The sequence below is a fragment of the Beta vulgaris genome, chromosome 4 (assembly GCF_026745355.1).
Source record: "Beta vulgaris subsp. vulgaris cultivar EL10 chromosome 4, EL10.2, whole genome shotgun sequence".
Lineage (NCBI taxonomy): Eukaryota > Viridiplantae > Streptophyta > Magnoliopsida > Caryophyllales > Amaranthaceae > Beta > Beta vulgaris.
Genome location: NC_079205.1, coordinates 59,840,359 through 59,864,550, shown reverse-complemented (window position 1 = coordinate 59,864,550; position 24,192 = coordinate 59,840,359). Strand labels below are relative to the sequence as shown.

At 37.7% G+C, this 24,192-nt stretch overlaps 2 protein-coding genes and 1 long non-coding RNA gene across 3 annotated transcripts; 2 read left to right on the top strand and 1 right to left on the bottom strand.

The window, feature by feature from the left end:
- Positions 1–895: 895 nt before the first annotated feature.
- On the top strand, positions 896–2,433 carry LOC125496789 (F-box protein PP2-B15-like). The gene is made up of 4 exons (XM_048642380.1): positions 896–910; positions 1,281–1,346; positions 1,959–2,191; positions 2,331–2,433. Exons 1-4 carry the CDS (start codon positions 896–898, stop codon positions 2,431–2,433), a joined length of 417 nt encoding a protein of 138 aa, XP_048498337.1.
- A 1,015-nt stretch (positions 2,434–3,448) lies between these two features.
- LOC104895874 (uncharacterized) lies at positions 3,449–22,687 on the top strand. The gene is made up of 3 exons (XR_007273678.2): positions 3,449–4,274; positions 4,388–4,562; positions 22,559–22,687. It is a non-coding gene; the product is annotated as an uncharacterized LOC104895874 (long non-coding RNA).
- On the bottom strand, positions 20,114–22,808 carry LOC104890339 (F-box protein PP2-B15). The gene is made up of 3 exons (XM_010675780.4): positions 22,533–22,808; positions 21,347–21,465; positions 20,114–20,718 (listed from the first exon to the last, which is right to left on the bottom strand). Exons 1-3 carry the CDS (start codon positions 22,806–22,808, stop codon positions 20,232–20,234), a joined length of 882 nt encoding a protein of 293 aa, XP_010674082.1. The 3' UTR covers positions 20,114–20,231.
- Positions 22,809–24,192: the final 1,384 nt, after the last annotated feature.

The following is a 24,192-nucleotide window of genomic DNA, read 5'->3' as shown; positions in this document are numbered from 1 at the left end:
GCAACACTTTTATGTTTGAGTGTTCTTTTTTGGCTGTAACATCACCTATTTTAGATATGTTTTTTTCTATATCTCTTCTCATCACATGAACTTTATTATTTTTCAAAAAAAAATATTTTCTCTTACCTCTTTTCCCCACTGTAATCATATGAGTATATAAAAAATCTTTTTCCTCACTGTAGACGACATGTTTTACACTTTTTTCCCATCGATCCTTTGTTGCAACTAAAAGTCTAAAAATAGAACTCATGAAGTAAAAGTAGGGGTGTAAGCGGACTACGAAAAGTCCAGAGTCCAAACCAGTCCAGTCAAACTTGTCGGATTGGATTGGACTGAAAAATTTTCGGACTCAACGGACTCAAATTTTTGAGTCCAAATATTTTTGGACTGGATTTGGACTCATCCCTTTGGAGTCCAATAAGTCCAGTCCAGTCCAAAAATATTTTTATATATAATATATATTTAATACATATATAATGTATATATTAAAAAAAAACTGATACTATTTTTAAAATTTTGGAGTTTTCAACCTTCCCTCTCTAAATATCTCAACTAGCGCCAGACAATTTTACTTGGCGCCAGACTATTGCACTTAGCTCCATTTGTTAAATAAGTAAATGATACTAGCAGTACTGCAGTATTAGGCTATTAGCCGACTAATTCTATCTCATTTCACTCCTTAGTCCTTACTACTCACTTTCTCTTACTCTTCATTTTCTTTCTACCTCTCTATCTCGACTCTCGCATTCTCTATTTCTCCCTCAGATTAATTATCAGTCTCTATGCTCCCTCTCAACTTAGATCAAGGTAAGCATCTAATTCAGCTTTTTATTCATAGTATTTCGCTTTAATTTAAGCTTTCAATCTAATTTGTGGATATTGATAATTGAATCAGATGTCAAATGCTCAAGTATCTAAAACAAAGGTTGTGAATCATTGAATCTAAATAGGGAAAAAAGATATAATAATCGGACTGGACTGGACTGGAATCGGACTCAAGAAAAAATTATCGGTCTGGATTGGACTGGACTCAAAAAATATTTGGATCGGACTTGGACTCAATTTCTCGAGTCCAAAAAACTTTGGACTGGATTTGGATTTGGCAAAGTTCAATCCAGTCCAATCCACTTACACCCCTAAGTAAAAGTCTTTGTAATATCAAGTTTTTTATAATATTAAAGGTTTTGTATTTTATTTTGTCTAAACTAATTGATGACTAAAGTTTATCATTGTACTTGTTAAATTTGTTTAACATATGTGCCAAACTTGCTGCCATACAGATTTTTAATTTAGACAGGCTTAGCAAACTCAAATCCTACGTTTTATTAGCACGAGAACTATCAATTGCATAGGCCAACGCCCCACTATATTGGTCCTGGAAAAAGTCTCTGATTCAAGGTTAACCTCCACTAGACTATTCTAAAATTATCATCTTATACTCCAGTGTATTTTAAGCAGCATGTGATGGTTTAATGATACAAGCATCATCCCTGATTTCAAAGATCATAAGATCGAGTCTTATCCCTTACAAACCTAAAAAAATGTATCATTTGCAAAGCGTATGATAAACGACAATGTAAATGTATGTTCTAAAAAAAAAGAATATGTTAAATTACAAAGGGTGATAATAAAAAAGAAAAATAGTCCATTTAAACAAGAGCCTTAATAACCTTTAAGATAGTGAATAATCACATAATATGAAACGAATATATTATGTTGTTCAATTCTTTAAATTTAAAGATTAATTGCTAAAAATTTAATATTGAATTCTTAATCATGTTCAAGATCAACTAGAGTTCCTTATAAGATTCAGATCAATAATAAAAGTAATGAACTGATAAATCTACGAGAAAATATTATCTCAAATATATTCTCTATCACGAACATATATTAGCTTAATTGTACGAAATGATCTTAATACATAAGTATGTACTTGTTTTACTAATTTCAGATTTAAGGAAAACGTGGAGCTAAGAACCACATCATGGCTAGAAATACATGGCTATCTAAAAATGAAAATGTTATCACCAAAAACAACTTATGGTGCCTATCTAATTTTCAAGGTGTCTGAACGTGCATATGGTTTGGATATTATGCCTATGGAAGTATCAGTCGAAGTGGATAATGATCTAGTGTACCACAATACTATGTACCTACGCCAAGATTTTGGAAAGAAACATCACATCCAATGGTTGTTATACTATAATCGCACATAAATCTTGACATCAAGGGTAAATTAAGGGTTGGAGAATAGCATTCTCATACACCCGGGTGTACGTGATGATGGATGGAAATCGAGTTAGGGCATTTTTTTTTGGTGGGTCTTGTAGTGATCATAATAAGGTTGTGAAGATGAGTCTAATGGAGATTAAAGGGCATCATTTGAAGGGGGGTCTTATTGCTGAAGGAATTGAAATAAGACCTTTACATTAGTTTGATTATGAAGTTAATTTAATAATTGCTATTTGCTAGTGTAGAAGAAACAAATTGGTAATTTGTAATTGTTTGTCGTAAATTATAATTATAACGAGTTAAATGCATTCTTTTATTTGTATGTTAAAGGGTTTCTTTTGGTTTTGTTTCAGCAAATTACAAAAAGTTGAAAAATTACATTATTAAAAGGCATGCGTGACAATGTATAAATGCCACGTGACACCCCTGTTACTCTGTTAGAATTGTCCAATGTCTACATAAGTTATGTCAATTAACAAAAGTAAAATTAGCTTATTATAGCATGACACAATTACCATCTCAACCAACTTTTATTCATGCTTTAAATATCCACATTATTATATTTATACCTTTTAAATGTTGAGTTTTCCTATATGCACGCTATGGGTGCAATGCAAACTCGTTTTCAGAGCTAATTTAGTTACATATTTATATCTAATAAAAATTTGTAATAAATACATTTACAAAATTCCTAAAGTAACAATATGTTAATAAAATAAGATGTCAATATTTTTAGTACATAATATTATTACGCAACTGAGCTTTTTATTTGCTTTCGCAAGCATGGTGTGCATATAGAGCTAGTACGTTTTCATAGTAACAAAGAATTAAGTTTATTTTATAACTATGCATATTTATGTTATATAGTCCGTTGTTACCTTTATCTAGACTCAAAGCCCCATCAAAAATAAAATAAGTTAAAATATTATTATCGCACTATTATTACAAAACTAAAATTGACTCGTTTATAATTTAATGTTAAAAGCGAGCCTTATGTTATAAGGCCAATAACGAAGATTCCACAATCACATGGCTACATATTAGAAGTTGTATAATTAGAATGCAGTCATCTAGATAGCAATGACAAATCGAAAAGATTATATTATGAAGATATTTTTAAAGATTAACTCTCATGTTATACTATGCAAAAAATGTATTTAAATTAAATAATCTAGATATATCACAAACAAAATATTTGTATAATATATTCTATTTAAGTTAGTATGCCATATATATAAATTTACATAATTTATTTAATCTTTCATGAGCCATGCATCACAAATCATAATAATCAACATAATCAAGGTGTGTGATTCTTTGTAATCTCCAAATGTCTTATATAGTATCAAAATTTCAGTCTATCTTGTCCCTCCCTTCAAATGCCTAAAGCAAACACGTCACATAATTTAAATTTCAAACAACAACGTCTTTCTCCAGTAATCAGTATTGCACTCCACACTTTCAAGTAAACCAGAGAGAGAGAGGAGAGAGAGAGAGGAGAGAGACGAACACTGAAACTCAAAAAAAAGCCCCAAAAACAAAAACCCTAAAATCCAATGTAATTCATAATCAATGGAGAACGACGAAGAAACAAGTTCGCAAATCGCACTCCATACTTTCAGTAAACCAGAGAGAAAGAGAGAAGAAGAACAATACTGAAACTCAAAAAAAAAACCCCAAAATCAAAATAAAAACCCCTAAATTCCAACCTAATTCATAATCCATGGAGAACGACGAAGAAACAAGTTCGCACTCCATACTTTCAGTAAACCAGAGAGAAAGAGAGAAGAACAACACTGAAACTCGAAAACCCACAAAATCAAACCCCCCAAAATCCAACCTAATTCATAATCAATGGAGAACGACGAAGAAACAAGTTCAGGTAAGATGATGGATCACATCTACGCCAACGGTGAAGAAAAGCAGCGTCACAGATCAATCATAAGCGGCGAACAACTTGATTGTGTGAGGACCCTTTCGCTTCGCCTTCGCCATCTCCCCGTTTCTACGCCATCGTTGTGTAAAGACCCTCAACTCTCAAGGTTTGTTTTGACTTTTATTTATTGAGTCATTTTTAATTCTTTCTTGCGTTTTGGTGGATGATTCCCTTGGAAATGGTTGCCCTTCACTTAAAGTTAATTAGTTTTTGTTGTAGTTGACTTTACCCTTCACATGCGTCGATGTCATACGCTTCGGTGATTGTTGAGTGCGTAGGATTACAAAGTGTGAGTTTGAAATGGTGCTTGGAGATTACTGATCTTGGGATTTGTCTTCTTGCTACCAAGTACCAAGTGTTTGGGTTTGAAATCCTCAATGTATCTTCCCTCAAGGTTAGTTTTGAGTTTCATTGAGTCATTTTTATTGTTTCTTGCGTTTTAAAAAAAATTATGAAAGAATATTTTGATTCTATGTCGGCGGTGAAATTCTTGTGAGTTGTGATGGTGGATGACATGGTTATTGTAAAATTTATGAATGAGGGATGGAAAAGATGATGAAGCATTATGGAGGGATATTTTGATACTATGTGGGACAGTGGGAGGTAAAAGAAAATACAGTCTTAGGTAGGGCCGTAGGGCGGTGGTGGATCGTGGTGGTACCGTTATTGGGTTGGGTGGAATGATTATGAGTTGTGATGGTATATATATTTTGATTAGTTAGGTGCAGAAATCAATCACATGACATTATCATACTAGCTTGTTAGGAAATTGATTACCTTATGATACATAAATACAAAATTGGTCTATTATTTCAATCTTTGTGGCTCGAAATTTAATTAACAACGCATCTGATTCAGTGAGTCTCCCCTATGCCAAATAACATGGTGTTAAGTAGAAGATCTTATATAGTCCCCCTTCTCTTGGCAAATAGTCTCTCTTTCACTTTCCATATTTATCGATTAGCAAAATTTTGTAGCAGATGGTGTTACAATTACTTCGTCTATTAATATTTGTACCCATTTGGTTTAACACGATATTAAAGAGAACGCATTGTCTGAGCTAAATTTGTATATGATGGCGTCACGAATTACGTGATACTTAGGCCCGTTCTTTTACATCAAAAGAAATTGGATTGTGAATTGTGAGAAACTCAACTGAACTACGAAAAAGCTGAACATGAGAGATTGACTGAAGTGAACTACAAGAAACTGAACTGAACTGAAAATAAGTTCAAAAGAACCTGGTCTTACAGTTGTTTGGTAATTATTAATAAAGAAAGTCTTATGTTTTTCTTCATATTAACACTATAATATTGCATAATGGATGATATGAGTAATAAAATTTCATGAACAAAGAGAGATATGGTGTTTGGAGAGACATAATTAATTGTTATACTTCATCCGTTTCAATTTAACTGTGACACTTTTTATTTTAGGAAATTTTAGTTTAGTTGTGACACTTTCATTTTGTGTAATAACATCTCTCTATTTCTCTTCCATCACATGTGACCTTTTTCTTTTCTTTCTCTGTCTCTCTCCTCTCCAAAAAATTGTCTCAGAGTCCATGGAAAACATAGATATTGATATGAAAATTTTATGAGGGATGGAAAACATGAAGTAATTATTGAAGGAATGTTTTGATTCTATGTGGGAGGCATGGAAAATCCAATCTTAGGTACATAGGGCGGCGATGGTGGATCTTGGTGGTACCGTTGTTGGGTAGGGTGGAATGCTTGAGTTGTAATAGTATATGCTTTGTGGTCGATGGGATGTGCAATGTTTAGTGAGCAAAATGGTGTCTGAATGCTAGGATGAAGAAGGTCTATATTGTGAGCAAAATGCTACTTGGGGTAAGGCCTTATTTTTGAGAGGTTGGAATATAGGATTTTAGGAAAGGTTAGGCAGGTGTAGATTTTTGTCAATAAATGCAAGGTACTCGTATGGTGGTTAGATTTTTTTTTTCAATCTTTTTGGTTCTTACACAATGTTCGTGAGTTATGTTGTAAGAGACTAAGAAGGAGATTTTATTGATGCTATCAAGTTATAGATTAGTACTAGTAGTTGCTAGTTGGATTCAAAAGGCTCCCACTCTTGAGGTATTTGATTAATACAAGCTTGGTGTTTCAGTATGTAATTTGCAATCACAGTAGGTGTGGCGTCTGCTCATAGTTATTTTCAAGGATGAATGGAGATATTATTCAAGATGTGATTCGTAAGATATGCTCTAGGTGATTCAAAATAGAGGAGCATGACCGTAGTGTACGTCTAAGGTTAATTGGAAAAATTATGAGATGATCAGATGATTGTTAGACCAACTTTATTGTAAATGAGTCGTAGTGTTGGGTTAAAAGCAAGGATCACACTATTGAGTAGCTGGACGGACGAGAACACTTTCAGAATTAAAATCCGAAATGAAGATAGTAATGTAAGAGAGAACACTTAGTAATTTGTACTTAGTAATTAGTAGTTTGCAAACAATTGTATCTTGCATTTACTATACTATAGTGCACTTAGCAAATATAGTTTGTACTTGATAGAGTGTACTTACTAATTATAGTTTGCAATTAGTAGTTTGCACTTAGTAGAGTATACTTAGCAATTAGTAGTTTGCATTTGGCAATAGTAGTTTGCACTTAATAGTTTACACTTAGTAATTAATAGTTTGCACTTAATAGAGTGTACTTAAAAATTATAGTTTGCACTCACTAGATTGTACTTAGCAATTAATAATTTACACTTAGCAGTTTTCAATTAGCAATTAATAGTTTCTACTTAGTAGAGTGCACTTAGCAATTATTAGTTTGCACTTAGTAGTTTACAGTTAGCAATTATTAATTTGCACTTAGTAATTATTAATTTTTGCACTTAGTGGAGTACACTTAGCAATTATCAGTTTGCACTTAAGTAGAGTGCACTTAGAAATTGAAATTATTCGTTTGCACTTAGTAGTTTGGCACTTAGCAATTATAATTATGGGTTGAAACTTAACAATTATAATTATGGGTTGCCACTTAACAATTATAATTATGGGTTGACACTTAATACTTATGAGTTGGCACTTAGCAATTATAATTATGGGTTGGCACGTAGTAATCATGGGTTGTCATTTAGCAATTATAATTATGGGTTGACACTTAGCAATTATAATTATGGGTTCACTTAACAATTATAATTATGGGTTGGCACTTAGCAATTATAATTTTATGAGTTGACATTTAGCCATTATAATTATGGGTTGATACTTAGCGATTATGAATTGGCACTTACGAATCATAATTATGGGTTGTACTTAACAATTATTAATTTTCACTTAAGTAGAGTGTATTAAGCAATTATAGTTTGCACTTAGTAAAGTGCATTTATCACTTAATAATTTGCACTTAGTAGAGTACCCATATCCATACACATACACATTTACATACCCGTACTCGAGGGGTAGGAGGGGGGAGGGGTAGGTAGGAGTAGGAGGGGGATGGATAGGAGTAGGGATAGTTAGGTAGGGGTAAGATGGGGTAGGTAGATAGTAGGGGTAAAATGGGGTAGATAGGTAGTAGGTAAGGGGGTAGGAGGATAGGAGTAAGAGGGAGGTAAGGAGGGTAGGATGATAAGGAAGGGGTAGGTAGGTAGGCGACAAAGGATAGGGTAGGAGGGTAGAGGGTAGGGGTAGGAGAGGGAGGGGGTAGATAGGGTAGGGCAAAGGGCAGGTAAGGGTAGAGGAGAGGGTAGGGGGTAAGGTAGAGGTGGGGGTAGATAGGGTAGGGCAAAGGGCAGGTAAGGGTAGAGGAGAGGGTAGGGGGTAAGGTAGAGGTGGGGTAAGGGATAGAGGGCAGTAGAGGGGTAGGGTAGGGGGTAGAGGTAGGGGGTTGGGTTGGGTAGAAAGGTAGGAGGGGGTAGGGTAGGAGGGTAGGATAGAGGGCGGGGGTAGGGTAGGGTAGAGGGGGTAGGGGGTAGGGTTTAGGGTTTAGGGTTTAGGGTTTAGGGTAGAGGGTAGAAAGATAGGAGGCGATAGGGTAGAAGGGGAAGCTAGGGTAGGGTAGAGAGGGCGGGGGTAGACGGCGAGGGTAGGGGTAGGGTAGGGTAGGGTAGAGGGGTAGGAGGGTAGGGTAAAGGGCGGGGGGTAGAGGGTAGAAAGATAGGAGGGGTAGACAGATAGGAGGGGGGTAGGGTAAAGAGGGCGGGGGTAGCTAGGGTAGGAGGGCGGGGGGTAGGAGGGGGTAGCTAGGGTAGGAAGGTGGGGGTAGAGGGCGAGGGTAGGGTAGGGGTAGCTAGAGTAGGGTAGAGGGGTAGGAGGGGGTAGAGGGCGGGGTAGGAGGGTAGGGTAGAGGGCGTGGGTAGGGTAGAGGGGTAGGAGGGGGTAGGGTAGAGGGCGTGGGTAGGGTAGAGGGGTAGGAGGGGGTAGGGTAGAGGGCGGGAGAAGGGTAGGGTAGAGGGGTAGGGTAGGGTAGGAGGGGGGTAGGGTAGAGGGGTAGGGTAGGAGGGGGTAGGGTAAAGAGGGCGGGGGGGTAGGGTAGGAGGGTGGGGGTAGAGGGCGAGGGTAGGGTAGGGGTAGCTAGAGTAGGGTAGGAGGGTAGGGTAGAGGGGGGTAGGGTAGAGGGGTAGGAGGGTAGGGTAGGGTAGGGTAGAGGGCGGGAGAAGGGTAGGGTAGAGGGCATGGGTAGGGTAGAGGGGTAGGGTAGGAGGGGGTAGGGTAGATGGGTAGGAAGGGGTAGGGGGTAGGAGGGGGTAGGGTAGGGTAGAGGGGTAGAGGGCGGGGGTAGGGTAGAGGGCAGGGAGAGCAAGGGGTAGGGCAGGGGGTAGGGTAGAGGGAGGGAAGGGGGAAGGGGGGCCGAGGGAGGGAGGGGGGACGGGGGGGAAGAGGATGGGATGGAGGGAAGGGGGGCGGGGGGCAGGGGCTGAGAGAGGGGGACAGGGGCTGAGAGAGGGGGACGGGGGGAGAGGGGGACAGGGGCCGAGGGAGGGAGGACGTGGGGAGGGGGGACGGGGGGAGAGGGAGGGCCGAGGCCTCGGCCCCCCGTCCCCTCCCTCGGCCCCCCCTCCCCTCCCTCCCTGGGCCGAGGGAGGGGGGGACGGGGGAGGGAGGGGGGCCGAGACGGGGGGAGAGGGAGGGCCCCCCGTCCCCTCCCTCGGCCCCCCGTCCCCCTCTCGGCCCCGTCCCTCCCTCGGCCCCCCGTCCCCCTCGTCCCCGTCCCTCCCCTCCCTTGGCCCCCGCCCCCCTCCCTCCCTGGGACGGGGGGCCGAGGGAGGAGGGACGGGGGGGAGAGGGGGACGGGGGGAGAGGGAGGGCCGAGGCTCGGCCCCCCGTCCCCGTCCCCGTCCCCTCCCCTCCCTTGGCCCCCGCCCCCCTCCCTCCTGGGCCGAGGGAGGGAGGGGGGGACGGGGGGCCGAGGGAGGAGGGGTCGGAGGGGTCGGAGGGAGGGGAGAGAGGAGAGTCCCGTCCCCCCTCCCTCTCCCCTCCCCTCCCTCGGCCCCCGTCCCTCCCCTCCCGTCCCTCCCCCTCCCTCCCTCGGCCCCGTCCTCCCTCGCTCCCTCCTCGGCCCCCGTCCCCTCCCCCCGTCCTCCCCTCCCTCCTGGCCCCCGTCTCCCTCCCTCTCCTCCCCTCACCGTCTCCCTCCCGTCTCCCTCCCTCGGCCCCCGTCCCCCTCACCTCCCTCTCCCTCCCCTCCCTCGGCCCCCCTACCTCCCTCTCCCTCCTCCCTCGGCCCCCGTCCCCCTCCCCTCCCTCCTCGGCCCCCCCCTCCCCCTACCCTCCCCTCGGCCCCCGTCTCCCCTCCATCTCCCCTCCCTCGGCCCCGTCCCCCTCCCTCCGACCCCGTCCCCCTCCTGCCCTCCCTCGGCCCCCCTCTCCCCTCTCCCTCCCCTCCCCTCCCCCCCGTCCCCCCTACCCTCCCTCCGACCCCGTCCCCTCCTGCCCTCCCTCGGCCCCCGTCCTCCACCTCTCCCCCCCTCCCCTCTCCCTCCCCCCCGTCCCCCCCCTCCCTCGGCCCCCGTCCCCCCTCCCTCCCTCGGCCCCCGTCCCCCTCCCTCCCTCCCTCGGCCCCCGTCCCCGCCTCGGCCCCCCCCGTCCCTACCCTCCTACCGTACTCCTATCCCTGCCCTCTACCCTACCCCTACCCTGCCCCTCCTCCTGCCTCTGTTCTCCTACCCTACTCCTGCCCTCTACCCTACCCTCCCTCTCCTACCCTACCCCTCTCCTACCCTACCCCCTACCCCCTGCCTTCACCTCTCTACCCCCTCCTACCCCTCTACCCTACCTTACCCCCTCTATCCCCTACCCTGCCATGTACCCTACCCTTGCCCTCCTACCTCCTACCTCTACCCTAAACCCTAAATCCTAAAATGCCCTTATACCCTAACCCTCCCCCCTACCCTCCTACCCTTGCCCTATACCCTACCCCATCTACCCTACCCTCATAACCCTGCCATCTACACTACCCTACCCCTTCCCTCTCCTACCATCTTACCCTCTCCTCTCTTACCTTGTACCCTGTCCTTTCCTTCCCTCTATCCTCCTTTCCTCTCCTACCGTCCTACCCCTCTACCCTGCCTTCTACCCTAACCCCCACCCTTCTACCCATGTACCCTCTCCTACCCCCTACCCTCTACCCCATCCCTCTACCCCATCCCTCTCCTATTATCCCCCTCAACCCCCTCCTACGCCTACCCTTTCCTACCCTCTACCCCGCTTCCTAACCATTACCCTCCTACCTCGTTTCCTAACCTTTACCCTCCTACCCCTCCCTACGCCTACCCTTTCCTAGCCTCTACCCCGCTTCCTAACCTTTACCCTCATACCCCCTCCTCCTACGTACCTACCTCTACCCTCAAACACCTTACCCCTACCCTTACCCCTCTACCCCCCTCCTCCTTACCCCCTACCCTTTTACCCTCCTACTCCTACCTTCCCTACCTTTCGCCTTCCTACCCCTACTCCTACCCCCTCTACCACCCTCTCTACCCAGGGGCGAATCCAAATTTCAAAAGAAAAATCATACTATCATATTTTAAAGCAATGCAACACTTTAATTTTCACAACCTTGATATATAATATTAAGTATTCAATATTATCTCTATTTGTAGTAACTTTAAAATTTACTAAATTTAACATATTAACTTTCACATTCATCAACAGATGTAACTTAAGCTGATATAAATTTATTAAATGTAAATAAAATTAGAACAAAATTTTAAATAGCAAAATTTATTAATTAAATCTTGGTCATAGTTAAAAAGTCAAATTGTTGCATTTATTTGTATAAACAGAAGAAAAAGTATTCGTTATATCACAAACAAATATTCAAAATATGAAATGAGATCCAAAATGGAGAAGAAAAAAAATACTTTTTTGCATACGTTTCAAGAGAAAGAGCAAGAAGTAAAAAAGAAAAAAAAAAACAAAACAAAAGAGACAACAATCACATATTACTGAGAGAACCACTAGAGCAAGTTGAGTATATGCAATTTTTGCATACGTTTTCAAGTTTAACCTATTGTAAAGTCTGCTTGACGTTAAAAGTAAAAAGAACTCGATTTTTTTTTGTTGGGGCACGTTCAGAAACCATTTTACGCCGCCCTCTACCTAAGATTGGAATTTCCATGCCTCCCTAGCTACCTAAGACTGTATTTTCTATTTTCTTTTACCTCCCACTGTCCCACATAGTATCAAAATAACCCTCCATAATTACTTCATCTTTCATCTTTCATCTTTTTCATCCCTCATTCATAAATTTTCCAATAACCATGTCATCCACCACAAAAGCATATACCCTCACAACTCACAAGAATTTCACCCTACTCAACAACACAGTCCATAATTTCATAATTTCTTCCCTCTTTTCCATTCCTAATTGATAACTTTTCCAATAACCATGTCAATTGTCATACCTATATAAACCCAGAATTCCAGCAAAACACAAAAAATTCAACGAAAAGAACAAAGAATTGAAGACAGAAACACATCATTACCCTATAAGCATTCTCAAGTTTCCATGAAGAATCCACACTAACTGACACTAGTTTACAAATTAATTGTAATCATGTAATGCCAAGCTAGTATCCCAATTAATATTAAAGGAGTACATGTAATAGTATAAAACAATCTTTAAATGAGTATAATCATAAAATATTTAACTTCACTAACCATGTACAATTTTTTCAGATATATAATCGTATAGATAGATATTTTACGATGATATGGATAACAATGGATTTCGTTAATTATTTAAGTACTATAAATATAAATAATCGATTGTTTTTTTTGACGGGAGAATTAATCGATTGTTGTTACAACTAATTCGTTCGAATTTACTACGAATATATTATATTTGCAAGATTTATGCCAAACTTACCCATCTACTTTATAAAGCTTCGTAAAACAAAGTCAACTACAACAAAAACTAATTAACCTTAAGTGAAGGGCAATCATTTGCAAACGAATCATCCACCAAAACGCAAAATAAACAATTAAAAATGACTAATCAAAAGTCAAAACCAACCTTGAGGGTCTTTACACAACAATGGCGTAGAAACGGGGAGATGGCGAAGGCGGCGGAGTCACGGCTAAGCGAAAGGGTCCATCATCTTATGATTGATCTGTGACGCTGCTTTTCGTTATCGTTGGTGTAGATTTCATCCATCATCTTACCTGAACTTGTTTCTTCGTCGTTCTCCACTGATTATGAATGAGGGGGTTTTAGGGGGTTTGATTTTGATTTTGGGGGTTTTTGAGTTTCAGTGTTGTTCTTCTTCTCTCTTTCTCTTTCCTCTTTGTCTCTGGTTTACTGAAAGTGTTGTTTCTTCGTCGTTCTCCATTGATAATGAATTAGGTTGGAATTTAAGGGGTTTTTTTTTTTGATTTTGGGGTTTTTTTTTTTGAGTTTCAGTATTGTTCTTCTCTCTTTCTCTCTCCTCTTTCTCTCTGGTTTACTGAAAAACTTGTTTCTTCGTCGTTCTCCATTGATTATGAATTACGTTGGATTTTAGGGTTTTTGTTTTTGGGGATTTTTTGAGTTTTAGTGTTCTTCTCTTTCTCTCTCCTCTTTCTCTCTGGTTTACTTGAAAGTGTGGAGTGCAATAGTAGTGATTACTGGAGAAAGACGTTGTTGTTTGAAATATGATTTATGTGACGTGTTTGCTTTAGGCATTTGAAGGGAGGGAGAAGATAGACTGCGAATTTTGATACTATATAGAAGTAAGACATTTGGTGATTACAAAGAACCACAACCCTTGATTATGTTGATTATTGTGATTTGTGATGCATGGCTCATGAAAGATTAAATAAATTATGTAAATTTATATATTATGGCAAACTAACTTAAATATAATATATTATGTAAATATTTTGTTTGTGATATATATCTCGATTATTTAATTTAAATAAATTTTCTACAAAGTATAACATGAGATATAATCTTTAAAAATATCTTCACAATATAATTTTTGCGATTTGTCATTGCTACCTAGACGAGTGCATTCTAATTATACAACTTTTAATATGTATCCCCTTGATTGTGGAATCTTCGTTATTTGTCTTATAACATAAATTTTTCTTTTAACATTTGGTATAAATTATAAACGAGTCAATTTTAATTTTGTAATAATAGTGCGATAATAATATTTTAACTTATTTTATTTTTGATGGGCTTTGAGTCTAGATCAAGGTAACAACGGACTATATAACAATTTTTTTTTTTTTTGAGGGGAAAACGGACTATATAACATAAATATGCATGGTTATAAAATAAACTTATTTCTTTGTTACTATGAAAACATACTAGCTCTATATCCACACCATGTTTGCGAAAACAAATAGAAGCTCAGTTGCGTAATAATATTATGTACTAAAAATGTTGATATCTTATTTTATTAACATATTGTTACTTTAAGAATTTTGTAAATATATTTCTTATAGATTTTTATTAGATATAAATATGTAACTAAATTAGCTGTGGAGACGAGTTCGTACCCATAGCGTGCATATATATGAGGCTTAGTTCTATATGCCAATGTCATAGCCCATAGGCTCATAACGTGAATACTAATAAGGTCTCATTCGCCAAGACTAAAATGAACTGAACTAAATTTAATTCTTGTGGAGCTATGGAGAGTACTCAATATAACAAAACTAAATTAAACTTAATGGAGGTGTGAAGGTAGTGATGGGGAGTGAACTCCAACACGAATGCACCCAAATATTCAAGCTAAGGTGAGTTTTTCCTCTTTTAGAATCTAATAATGGTCGAATCTAATGACCATTATTTAAGGTCGAAAATAAATTTGACTTTCTCGTAAAAAATAGTATTTTTGGTACCTTGTAACAAAACTTAAATTTAAGTTGGTATATTCTCGCAAAAAAAAAATAGTGAGGGACACGCCCCCACAAAATGCCCTATTATTCTAGTACATCCCCACAAAAAACTCTAAAGATTGGATATACTTCTCTCGTTTTTCGATTAGAAAGATGAGTTACCCTTCCAGACCGTAACCTCGTGTATAAATCATGACCTTCAAAGTGATCCTAGTGAGAACTGAACTCCCAACATCAAGATTGAAAGCATAATCCCAACCACTAATCTAAACTTAGTTTGGTTGTGAAAATTGATAATAAAGAGGTACCAGATATTAAACGTCCACAAACTCCACACGTATAAAATCACGAATACGCGTAAAATGAAACCAAATAAAAAAAAGCTCCAAAAGTTTATCAGATTGTGGAAAATAAGTAGCCTAATAGATAACCCAAACGAAAATCTATCTCATTTTTACACTACTAGTAACTTGGTACAAAATTACACATATTTCTAAAAGTTTACAACAAGCTAGTTTTGATCATTGGTGACCAAGGCTCATAAGTAGCATGGTTCAAAAGGGACAAAAAAAACATACATAAAAGTCGTGATATACACAATTATCATGCTACCTTAAGAACCTGGTTAGGATCAATAGTGATCACTTGTCCACTACACATGGTCTGACCACCCTTGTAGAGGCAAGCCACTGTAACAATACTAACATGGTCGGCCTCGCCGCCTTGTCGAGGTTTATCTTGTGGTGAAGTTCGCCGCCACCACAACCCCCTTCTTCCGAAGTTTGCTTGTATTGGCATTAATAATTCCACAATGGACTTGTAGGGTTGTGTTTCTTTTACAAGATGCTAGCTTATCAAAATGCAAAGCCTTTTGGTCCTTTTATAGTTGAAGATTCTAGGGCACAATTACTTGATGATTCTTATTATAGCATATTTGGAATACAATATGTAGAATATTACTTTATTAGATTCTAAATAATTCAATCAATGAATTTTAGTTGTCTTGTATCTCATCAACGAAGATTTTCTTCAAGATAACTGTTCGTTATCATTTTATATAAATATAAGGTTTTATTGAATAGGCCACGTATATAGATGGTGTACAATTTTTATCATGCACCGTATCCAAGTGTATCGTGAGCATGTTTTGAAATCAGATCCGCGTTGGTGCAGAAAGTGAAAGTTATGGCAGACTAAGTCAAATAATCTATTGATTCTATTATAGTACTTTTTCACGCTATAACTCTATCTTTTTTTTTAATAGATTCTGCGAAGCAAGCTTCATATGAGAGAAAAGAATCATAGATATACTGTCATTAGAAGGAAGAACCGCCATAAAAAGATTCCAACCCGACCATCGGCCTACACCCCCCCCCCCCCCCCACGAGGCCATTATTGACTTCTTCAACGAGAAGCGTGATGCATTGGACCTAAATTCGGGATTGGGATCCCCAAATTAAACAAAGGGATTGGGAAGAGATCGACTTTGTATACATACGTAAAGTCATAAAGCTATATTTCGCTCATATTGCTCATTCAATAAGCAAAATACACACAAAATGGAGAGCTCTGAATGAGGAAAAGAACAAAAAATATATAGTTTCGTTTGTACCATGCACATGACTAACTCGGTGTATGATGAATGTGTTTTAGATGAAACTTTGTTTACTTTATTGATGGTGAAGGTCAGTTGTCAAATGATAAGGGAAAGGTAAAAATATATATATCAGATTATTTTATTTCATAATAACTTATTTGGAGGTGATGGAATAAATCTGAAACTATTTCCTGTCAAAAAAAAAATCACAATAACTTATTGTACGTGGAATACTGGAACCTGTCATATGAAACTTCATCAGAAAGATTTATAGTTTGAGAATTGAGATAGAGTTTTGATGGAATATTGCCATAATGCCATGTTATAGACTTATAGGGTATAACTATGCATCGACTCGTGGTATTACCGTCTTAGATTCGCAAGAAATGAATTGTTCAACTTCAATAGGATAAGAATTAAGAAAACAAGCTAAAAAGAGTACGCATTAAGGATTCCTTCAAGAGGATTTTTTTTTTTTCTTGTTTACTGTTGTTTGATTCTTATTCTTTGCTTCATGATCAGGGTCTCTCCACAAATAAAATTTTACTCAAAGTTGTATAATTTGGTTACTTTATATGAATTGTCAGATCATGCTCTCTCTTTGGAAATCATGGCAAAAGATGAGTCCATTATGAGAATATATATATTCCTATATATACATTTGTGAGTTTAGAGGTTGGCTATTTTGAGAATCAACCTACTAAGAGAAGGGATATTTTGGTAAAAATCTATCAATACGAGCTTTTGATCAATTTCCGTTCTTTGTTTGGTCAAGAATAAGTTCTTCATTTAGCCTTTATTTTATATATAAAAAAAGTATGTTTTACAAAATTCATGCTAGGTCATAACTAGTAATCTTATAAAAGGTTGTGTGGCCACCCTATGCTCTTGGAAACCAAAAGCAAATCATTAAGGGGATATCGCTAATATCGTCAGTGGCGGATCCAGAATTTTTGTATTAGGTGGGCCATAAGTCCTTAACTAAAAATATTATTTTCTCTAAATAATAATTTTCCAAATCTTACATGTACCAAGGAACAATGCAAAAAGAAAATTGGAGACAGCGTCACAAATATATTGTTGCGTGACAAAAAAAAAAGAAGAAGAACAAGAGAAAAATCCCGAGAAAGAAAGAGAGAAAAAAAAATAACGAGCATTATTTTTCACTAGTATATTATCTTTAAAGGTCTATTAAAGATTGCGTTCTCTCCACCTTATTTTTTCTCGAACTTATTGGAATTAAATAAAAGCTATCTAAACTAATCTGAGCTTATGAACTTACTGAAACTTATATTAGAAGATGTGAGAACTTACAAAAACTTATTGGAAACTTATTATTGAACTTGAAGTATTTTTTTGAAAGGGAAGAATGAAGACTTGATGTATTTTTTTGAAAGGGAAGAATGAAGAGATCAGAATGCACCCTAAATTAAATAGTATTTGAATTTATAATATCAACCAATTATATAAATAAACTTTGTAGCAAATAAATATAAAATAAACAACAGTATTATATGAATTGTGATGATGACAATTTAGTAAAAGTTCATCGAATAGTTGAAAGTGTTATTTAGTCTAGCATTGTAAAAGTAAAAGAAAAATAAAATGGGAAAGAATAGAAGTAAAATGCAAGAGTTTGGCAACTAGCAAGTAGAACCCGCATAACAAAATTTGCTATATTAAGGATTCGAACACCGCACCAGCAATCCAACGCATGCTTTAAAATCAGGTATAGACCATCTAAGCTACGGATGCTTTTCATTATACTATTGTGAATTTAATACTTACTCGTGTTTTCATTGTTGGGGGGGGGGGGGGGGGCAAGGCCCGGGTAGGCCCCCCTTGGTTCCGCCCCTGAATATCGTGATTCGACTTGTTAGTTACAAATGCATACTTCCTCGGTTTTTTTAGATGACCCGTTTTATATTTAAGAAAAGATAGTCATGTGGGATCTTGTTAGATTTGTCTTAAGGTATATTTTCAAAATATCAACTTTTTATAATTTTTTTATTGATAATTAGAGATATGTATAAAACTTTAAAATAGTGAATTGACATGTATGCACAAAAAAAAGGGTCAACTAAAAAAACTAAAAAAACAGAAATAGTATTTGGCAACAACTTTTCATATTATGCATTGTCTGCCACCTTTACAAAGCGGAATTTTGAGTCGAGACATAATAAAATCTAAAGGAATATGTACCAGGTAGGTCGATTAGTGTAAAAGATGCTTGCTTTTGCAAGAGATTTGGTTCCAAGTACTACAACTTCTCTATACAAGATACAACTACATAAGAGTGGAAGACCTTCCTTATCTCCAGGGCCGTCTTGAAGATTTTGGGGCCCGGTTCAAACATAAAAATTGGGCCCCTAAATTTATAGAAAATAAAGATGGAAGGTTAGAGTTCTAAAGATGGAAAGTTGAAAATCTAAAGATAAATCATTGGCAAATTTATTAAGGGTGGAAACAAGGGTAATTTCTTCAAATATAAAGTAAAATTTTCAAAATAATATATTTTGGGGCCTTAATAATTTTGGGGGCCCTGTGCTGTTGGGCTCCTTGCATACCCTCATCTACCCCTCTGCTTATCTCTTGTCGCCGAGAAGGCGAGAACTAGAAAACGATGTAATTCTTTAGTTATAAGAAATGTTAGTGGTCATTTCAATCTGGTTAGATGTGAGAAATATAGCTTTTTAAGCAGGTGCAATACTGAGATATTTATGTTGTAGGAGGTGCTAAAACTTTCTTTGTTTAATCCCTTCAAAAAAAATATCATTTAGATTATCATTCTTTTTACCATGTTATGCGTCTGTTATATTCTCCCTAGCAATAAGCTCACAAATTAGACAAGGTACAATAAAATGTTGGCAAAAGAATGATTTTCTTTTTGTAATTCAATCACTACCATCGCTATATATTCCTCAATACTAAATACCTACCTACGTGAAATTTTGTAAACAAATGGTTGAAGCTCCAGGATAGTGTCAAGCTGGCTCCGATAATATGTTAAAGGATCAACTCAACCAAAAGTTTAAGTTAATGGTTGAAACCTCGTGAATAGTTTTATATTCTATCAAAAAAATAGAATTTAGCATTTTGAGACGACGCTTTAGCTCATCACTCTGACTCTGATATAATCCATTAGTCCATTAATGGATCTTCTCAAAAAAAAAAAAAAAAAAAAAAAAAAAAAAAAAAAAGAGTAGGATTTAGCATTTTGGACTTGAATGGCTTTTCCAGTCCTCTGTTTAACGGAAGTGTACTTAGCCTCCCCTCTCCGATCCTTTTCTCTCTCTAAAACCCTAGCCTCCATTACCCCTTCTTCATCAATTAGGGGGCTGCCATGGATGTTTTCATCCATGGTAAGCCCCTTTTTCCCTTTTATTTTCAGTTTTTAGTTCATTTTCTTGTTTTGTTCAATAAATTAGTATCTCTTTATGAGATTTTCTCAAACCCTTTTATGGGGTTTTTGGTTTCTGTTTTGGAAATCTCCTTCTCCCCTATGGGAGTTGTGAGTATGGTTCTTTTGTTTTTAGGTATGAGAAATTATTCTCATTTGTTGAAGTTCGAGACTCAACATGAAGAATTAGGGTTTCACAACTTCTGTAAAATTATGGAAGACTATTGGAGTACGTTCATCCCAAAATTTCCGCATCTGCAGATCGTATGCCGAACCAGAGCGAACTCACAGATTGCATTGCTTCAGATGAAGATTTTTATTAAGGCAAAATTAAGTCAAATCTGCGATGTTTACATTTCTAGGGTGATATGTATTTCTATTAGAATTTTATGTTTTTCAGAAATGACTTGTAAGTGCCGTTTGGCGAAATATTAATGAAATCCCTTTTCTTTCAAAAAAAAAAAAAAAAAAAAGTCCTCTGTTTAACGACAATAAGTGGAATTCATCATATTGATCAATATTCTAAAACGGGTTTGACTCTCTAATTCATGCTCAATCCTCTATTTACGAGATATTGACAATATAACAAGTGTAATTGTTCAACTTTTTGTAATTTGCTGAAACAAAACCAAAAGAAACCCTTTAACATACAGATAAAAGAATGCATTTAACTCGTTGTAATTATAATTTACGACAAACAATTACAAATTACCAATTTGTTTCTTCTACACTAGCAATTAATTAAATTAACTTCATAATCAAACTAATGTAGAGGTCTTATTTCAATTCCTTCAACAATAAGACCACCCTTCAAATGATGCCCTTTAATCTCCATTAGACTCATCTTCACAACCTTATTATGATCACTACAAGACCCACCACAAAAAAATTGCCCTAACTCGATTTCCGTCCATCCATCATCACGTACACCCGGGTGTATGAGAATGCTATTATCTAACCCTTGATTTACCCTTGATGTCAAGATTTCTGTGCGATTATAGTATAACAACCATTGGATGTGATGTTTATTTCCAAAATCTTGGCGCAGGTACATAGTATTGTGACACACTAGATCATTATCCACTTTGACTGATACTTCCATAGGCATAATATCCAACCCATATGCACGTTCAGACACCTTGAAAATTAGATAGGCACCATAAGTTGTTCTTGGTGATAACATTTTCATTTTTAGATACCCATGGATTTCTAGCCATGATGTGGTTCTCAGCTCCACGTTTTCCTTAAACCTGAAATTAGTAACACAAGTACATACTTCATGTATTAAGATCATTTCGTTAAGCTAATATATGTTCGTGATAGAGAATAAGATAATATTTTCTTGTAGATTTATCAGTTCATTACTTTTATTATTGATCTGAATATTATAAGGAATTCTAGTTGATCTTGAACGTGATTAAGAATTCAATATTAAATTTTTAGCGATTTTAAATTTAAAGAATTGAACAACATAATCTATTCGTTTCATATCATGTGATAATTTGATATCTCAAAGGTTACTAAAACATGTATACAAATTTTATCATCGTAGTATAGACTCTTGTTTAGACGGACTATTTTACTTTTTCATTATCACCCTTTGTAATATAACATATTCTTTTTTTTAGAACATATAATTACATTGTTGTTTATCATACGCTTTGCAGATGAATTCAATTTTTTAGGTAGGTAACTAGGTAAGTTAAAGCCCCATATAAGGAGAGGGGTAATTGAAACTCCCTCTTTGTAAGGGATGAGATTCGATCTCATGACCTTTGAATATCAGAATTGATGCTCATATCATTAAATTATCACTTGCTGCGTAAAATACACTAAAGTATAAGATGATAATTGTAGAATAGTCTAGTGGAGGTTAACCTTGAATCTGGGGAGTTTTTCCAGGACCAATATAGTGGGGCGTTGGCCCATGCAATTGATAAATCTCGTGCTGATAAAACGTAGGATTTGAGTCCGCTAAACCTGTCTAAATTAAAAATCTGTATGGCAGCAAGTTTGGCACATATGTTAGACAAATTTAACAAGTACAATGATAAGCTTTAGTCATAAATTAGCTTAGACAAGATAATAATACAAAATCTTTAATATTGTAAAAACATGATATTATAAAGACTTCTACTTTTTGAGTTCTATTTTAGACTTTTAGTCGCAACGAAGGGTCGATGGGGAAAAAAGTGAAGAACATGTCGTCTACCATGAGGAAAAAGATTTTTTTTATATACTCATATGATTATAGTGAGGAAAAGAGGTAAAAGATAGATTTTTTTAGAAAAAAATAAAGTTCATGTAACGAGAAGAAATATAGAAAAAAATTATATCTAAAATAGGTGATGTTACAATCAAAAAAGAACACTCAAACAGAAAATTGTTCCAAACAAAAGAGAATGGAAAAAGTATTAAGTTTTTTTTATTACGAGAGAAAGTATTGAGTTAACTTTGATACTTAATGCTAATCAATTATTAGTCCACAATTATACTTATTATTGTATTAGATGCAATAGCTACTTTTTCCTTCTAACAAACCATGACACTTAAAACCAAATCTTGCTCCCTTCACATTGAATTTCAACATCACCTAGAAGCCAAAAGAGGTTCTATATATCCCAAAATTATATGGTTGTGTCAGTGTGTGCCTCTGTAAGAAGTAGCTCTTTGAATCATATTTTATCCCACCATTTTCTCTTCTATTCTCTAGAGTAGTGAGACAACTCATATGCCCATAACAAAATGAGGCTTAACTTATTTATTGCTTATGCTTTGAGTTTGCACTAACAACCAGAGTGAATAGGCAACAAGTTCAACGAGCACATGATATGGCAAAATTGTGTGCTGGAACTTGTTCGGGATTCACTAGTACTGTTATGTAATTCCACCAAATGTCAAAAAGAAAAATTAATTTATGAATTATGCATGCTAAACAACATACTAATAAAGATAATGAAAATTTACAAACTTTGATAGGTCTATCTAATAAATTTTCCTCAGTAATTGTAAGGAATTGAGAGATAAGAGTACAGGTAACATCCATAAAAGTAACTATACTGACCTTATTTCCACCATCTATGAGAACAGAGTTGCAAAAAAGGAAGAACAATTCTTTCTTTGTACGAAACTTAAGCAATGATGGATCAGCTCTTGATATAATCTCATGGTAGTCAACTGGAAGGAAGCTCTCCCATACGCAGTCCAACTCCGCGGCCGATCGTAGCTCCGAGCACGCGGCCGCGGACCGGCAAACGTCCTGTGGTGAGCAGAGAGATAGAATGGTAGAGACACAATCCTCAGGCAGCTCGCTGAAGTTCATCATCACCATCTTTTTCATTTGTTATCCAAAATGGAGAATAAATATTAGTACTCCTAATTAATGTTATGCAAGTAATCAACGTCCTATATATGTATAAATAATTAATAATGTAGGTTGTCTTTGTAGTTTTACTTGTTAGCACGAAGAAATTGAAGTCTTATTGTCCCGATTTTGATAAATCTCATCTCGTCATTTGGTGCCTCATATTATTAACATATGCGGAATTGTTATGTGGGCTGTGGGGTAGATTGAGAATAGGCAAGTTGCAGCTGATTCACATCCACAATTGGCTAGAAAGCGAATGATGATGAGCATTGAGCCGTCAATGTCATAGACCCTTTCTAATTAGGATTGTTAAACATCGTTTTAAAATTACTTAAAATTGTCCCAAATTTATTTTTATAGACCATTTTACCATTTTCTCTTTTCTACCACCCCACCACCACCACCTACCTCCCCAGTGTCCTTTCACCCTCTCCTATTTTCCACACCACCCACCACCACCTATCTTCCCACTACATTTTCACCTTACCCTCTCCTCTTTTCCATACCACCCACCACCCCCACCACCTACCTTCCCATTGCCACCTGCGACAACCTCCACCGCAACCACCCACGCAATTAAAAAACCCAGCAAATTTTTTTTTAAATCGCGAGTGCTCGGCCAGGACGTTTGCCCCATGGCCAGGAAGTCCAGACAGGACGTTCTCCCCATGGCCAAAATGTCCGGCGAACGTTCGCGATTTTAAAAAAAATTCGCGCCCGCTTTTTGAAGGTGGTGGTGTTGTGTGCGACATGACGCGAACGCAAAGGTGGTGGTGGTTGTGTGTGACGAAGGAAGTGGAGGTGAGGGTGGTGGTGGTACGCAAATAGTGAACGAGAGAGAGGGGTAATTTCAGGTGAGGGTGGTGGAGTGAGGTGGGTGGTGGTGGCAGCGAGGCAGGAGGTGAGGGGGAGGGTGGTTGTGGTGGTGATTTAAGAAAAAAGAAAAAGAAAGGTTATAAATGTAATTTCAATTTTTTTGGGGCAATTTTAAGTAATTGTGGGGCGATTTATAGAAGTTCAGCTTTCTAATATGAGCATAAGTTTTTTTTATCGTTCTCACTTAAAATCTAGACATTATTCATATTTAGAGAGAATTTTCTCAATTTTTTTCAATTTATAAGAAAAAATATAATCATGTGGGTACTTGTTTAATTCGTTCAATTATTACATTATTATTATTCAATCGTTATAATTTTTACAAATATATAATGAAAGATATTCAAGTTCAAAGATATGCATTGGAAGATGCGCACAAGAAAATAAGAAAGATAAAAAAACAGAGAGTGTGTCTTAAAAGTGAAATACAAATGAAGCAAATGGTACTATACGTGAGAACAAAAACACTTTCAATTGGAAA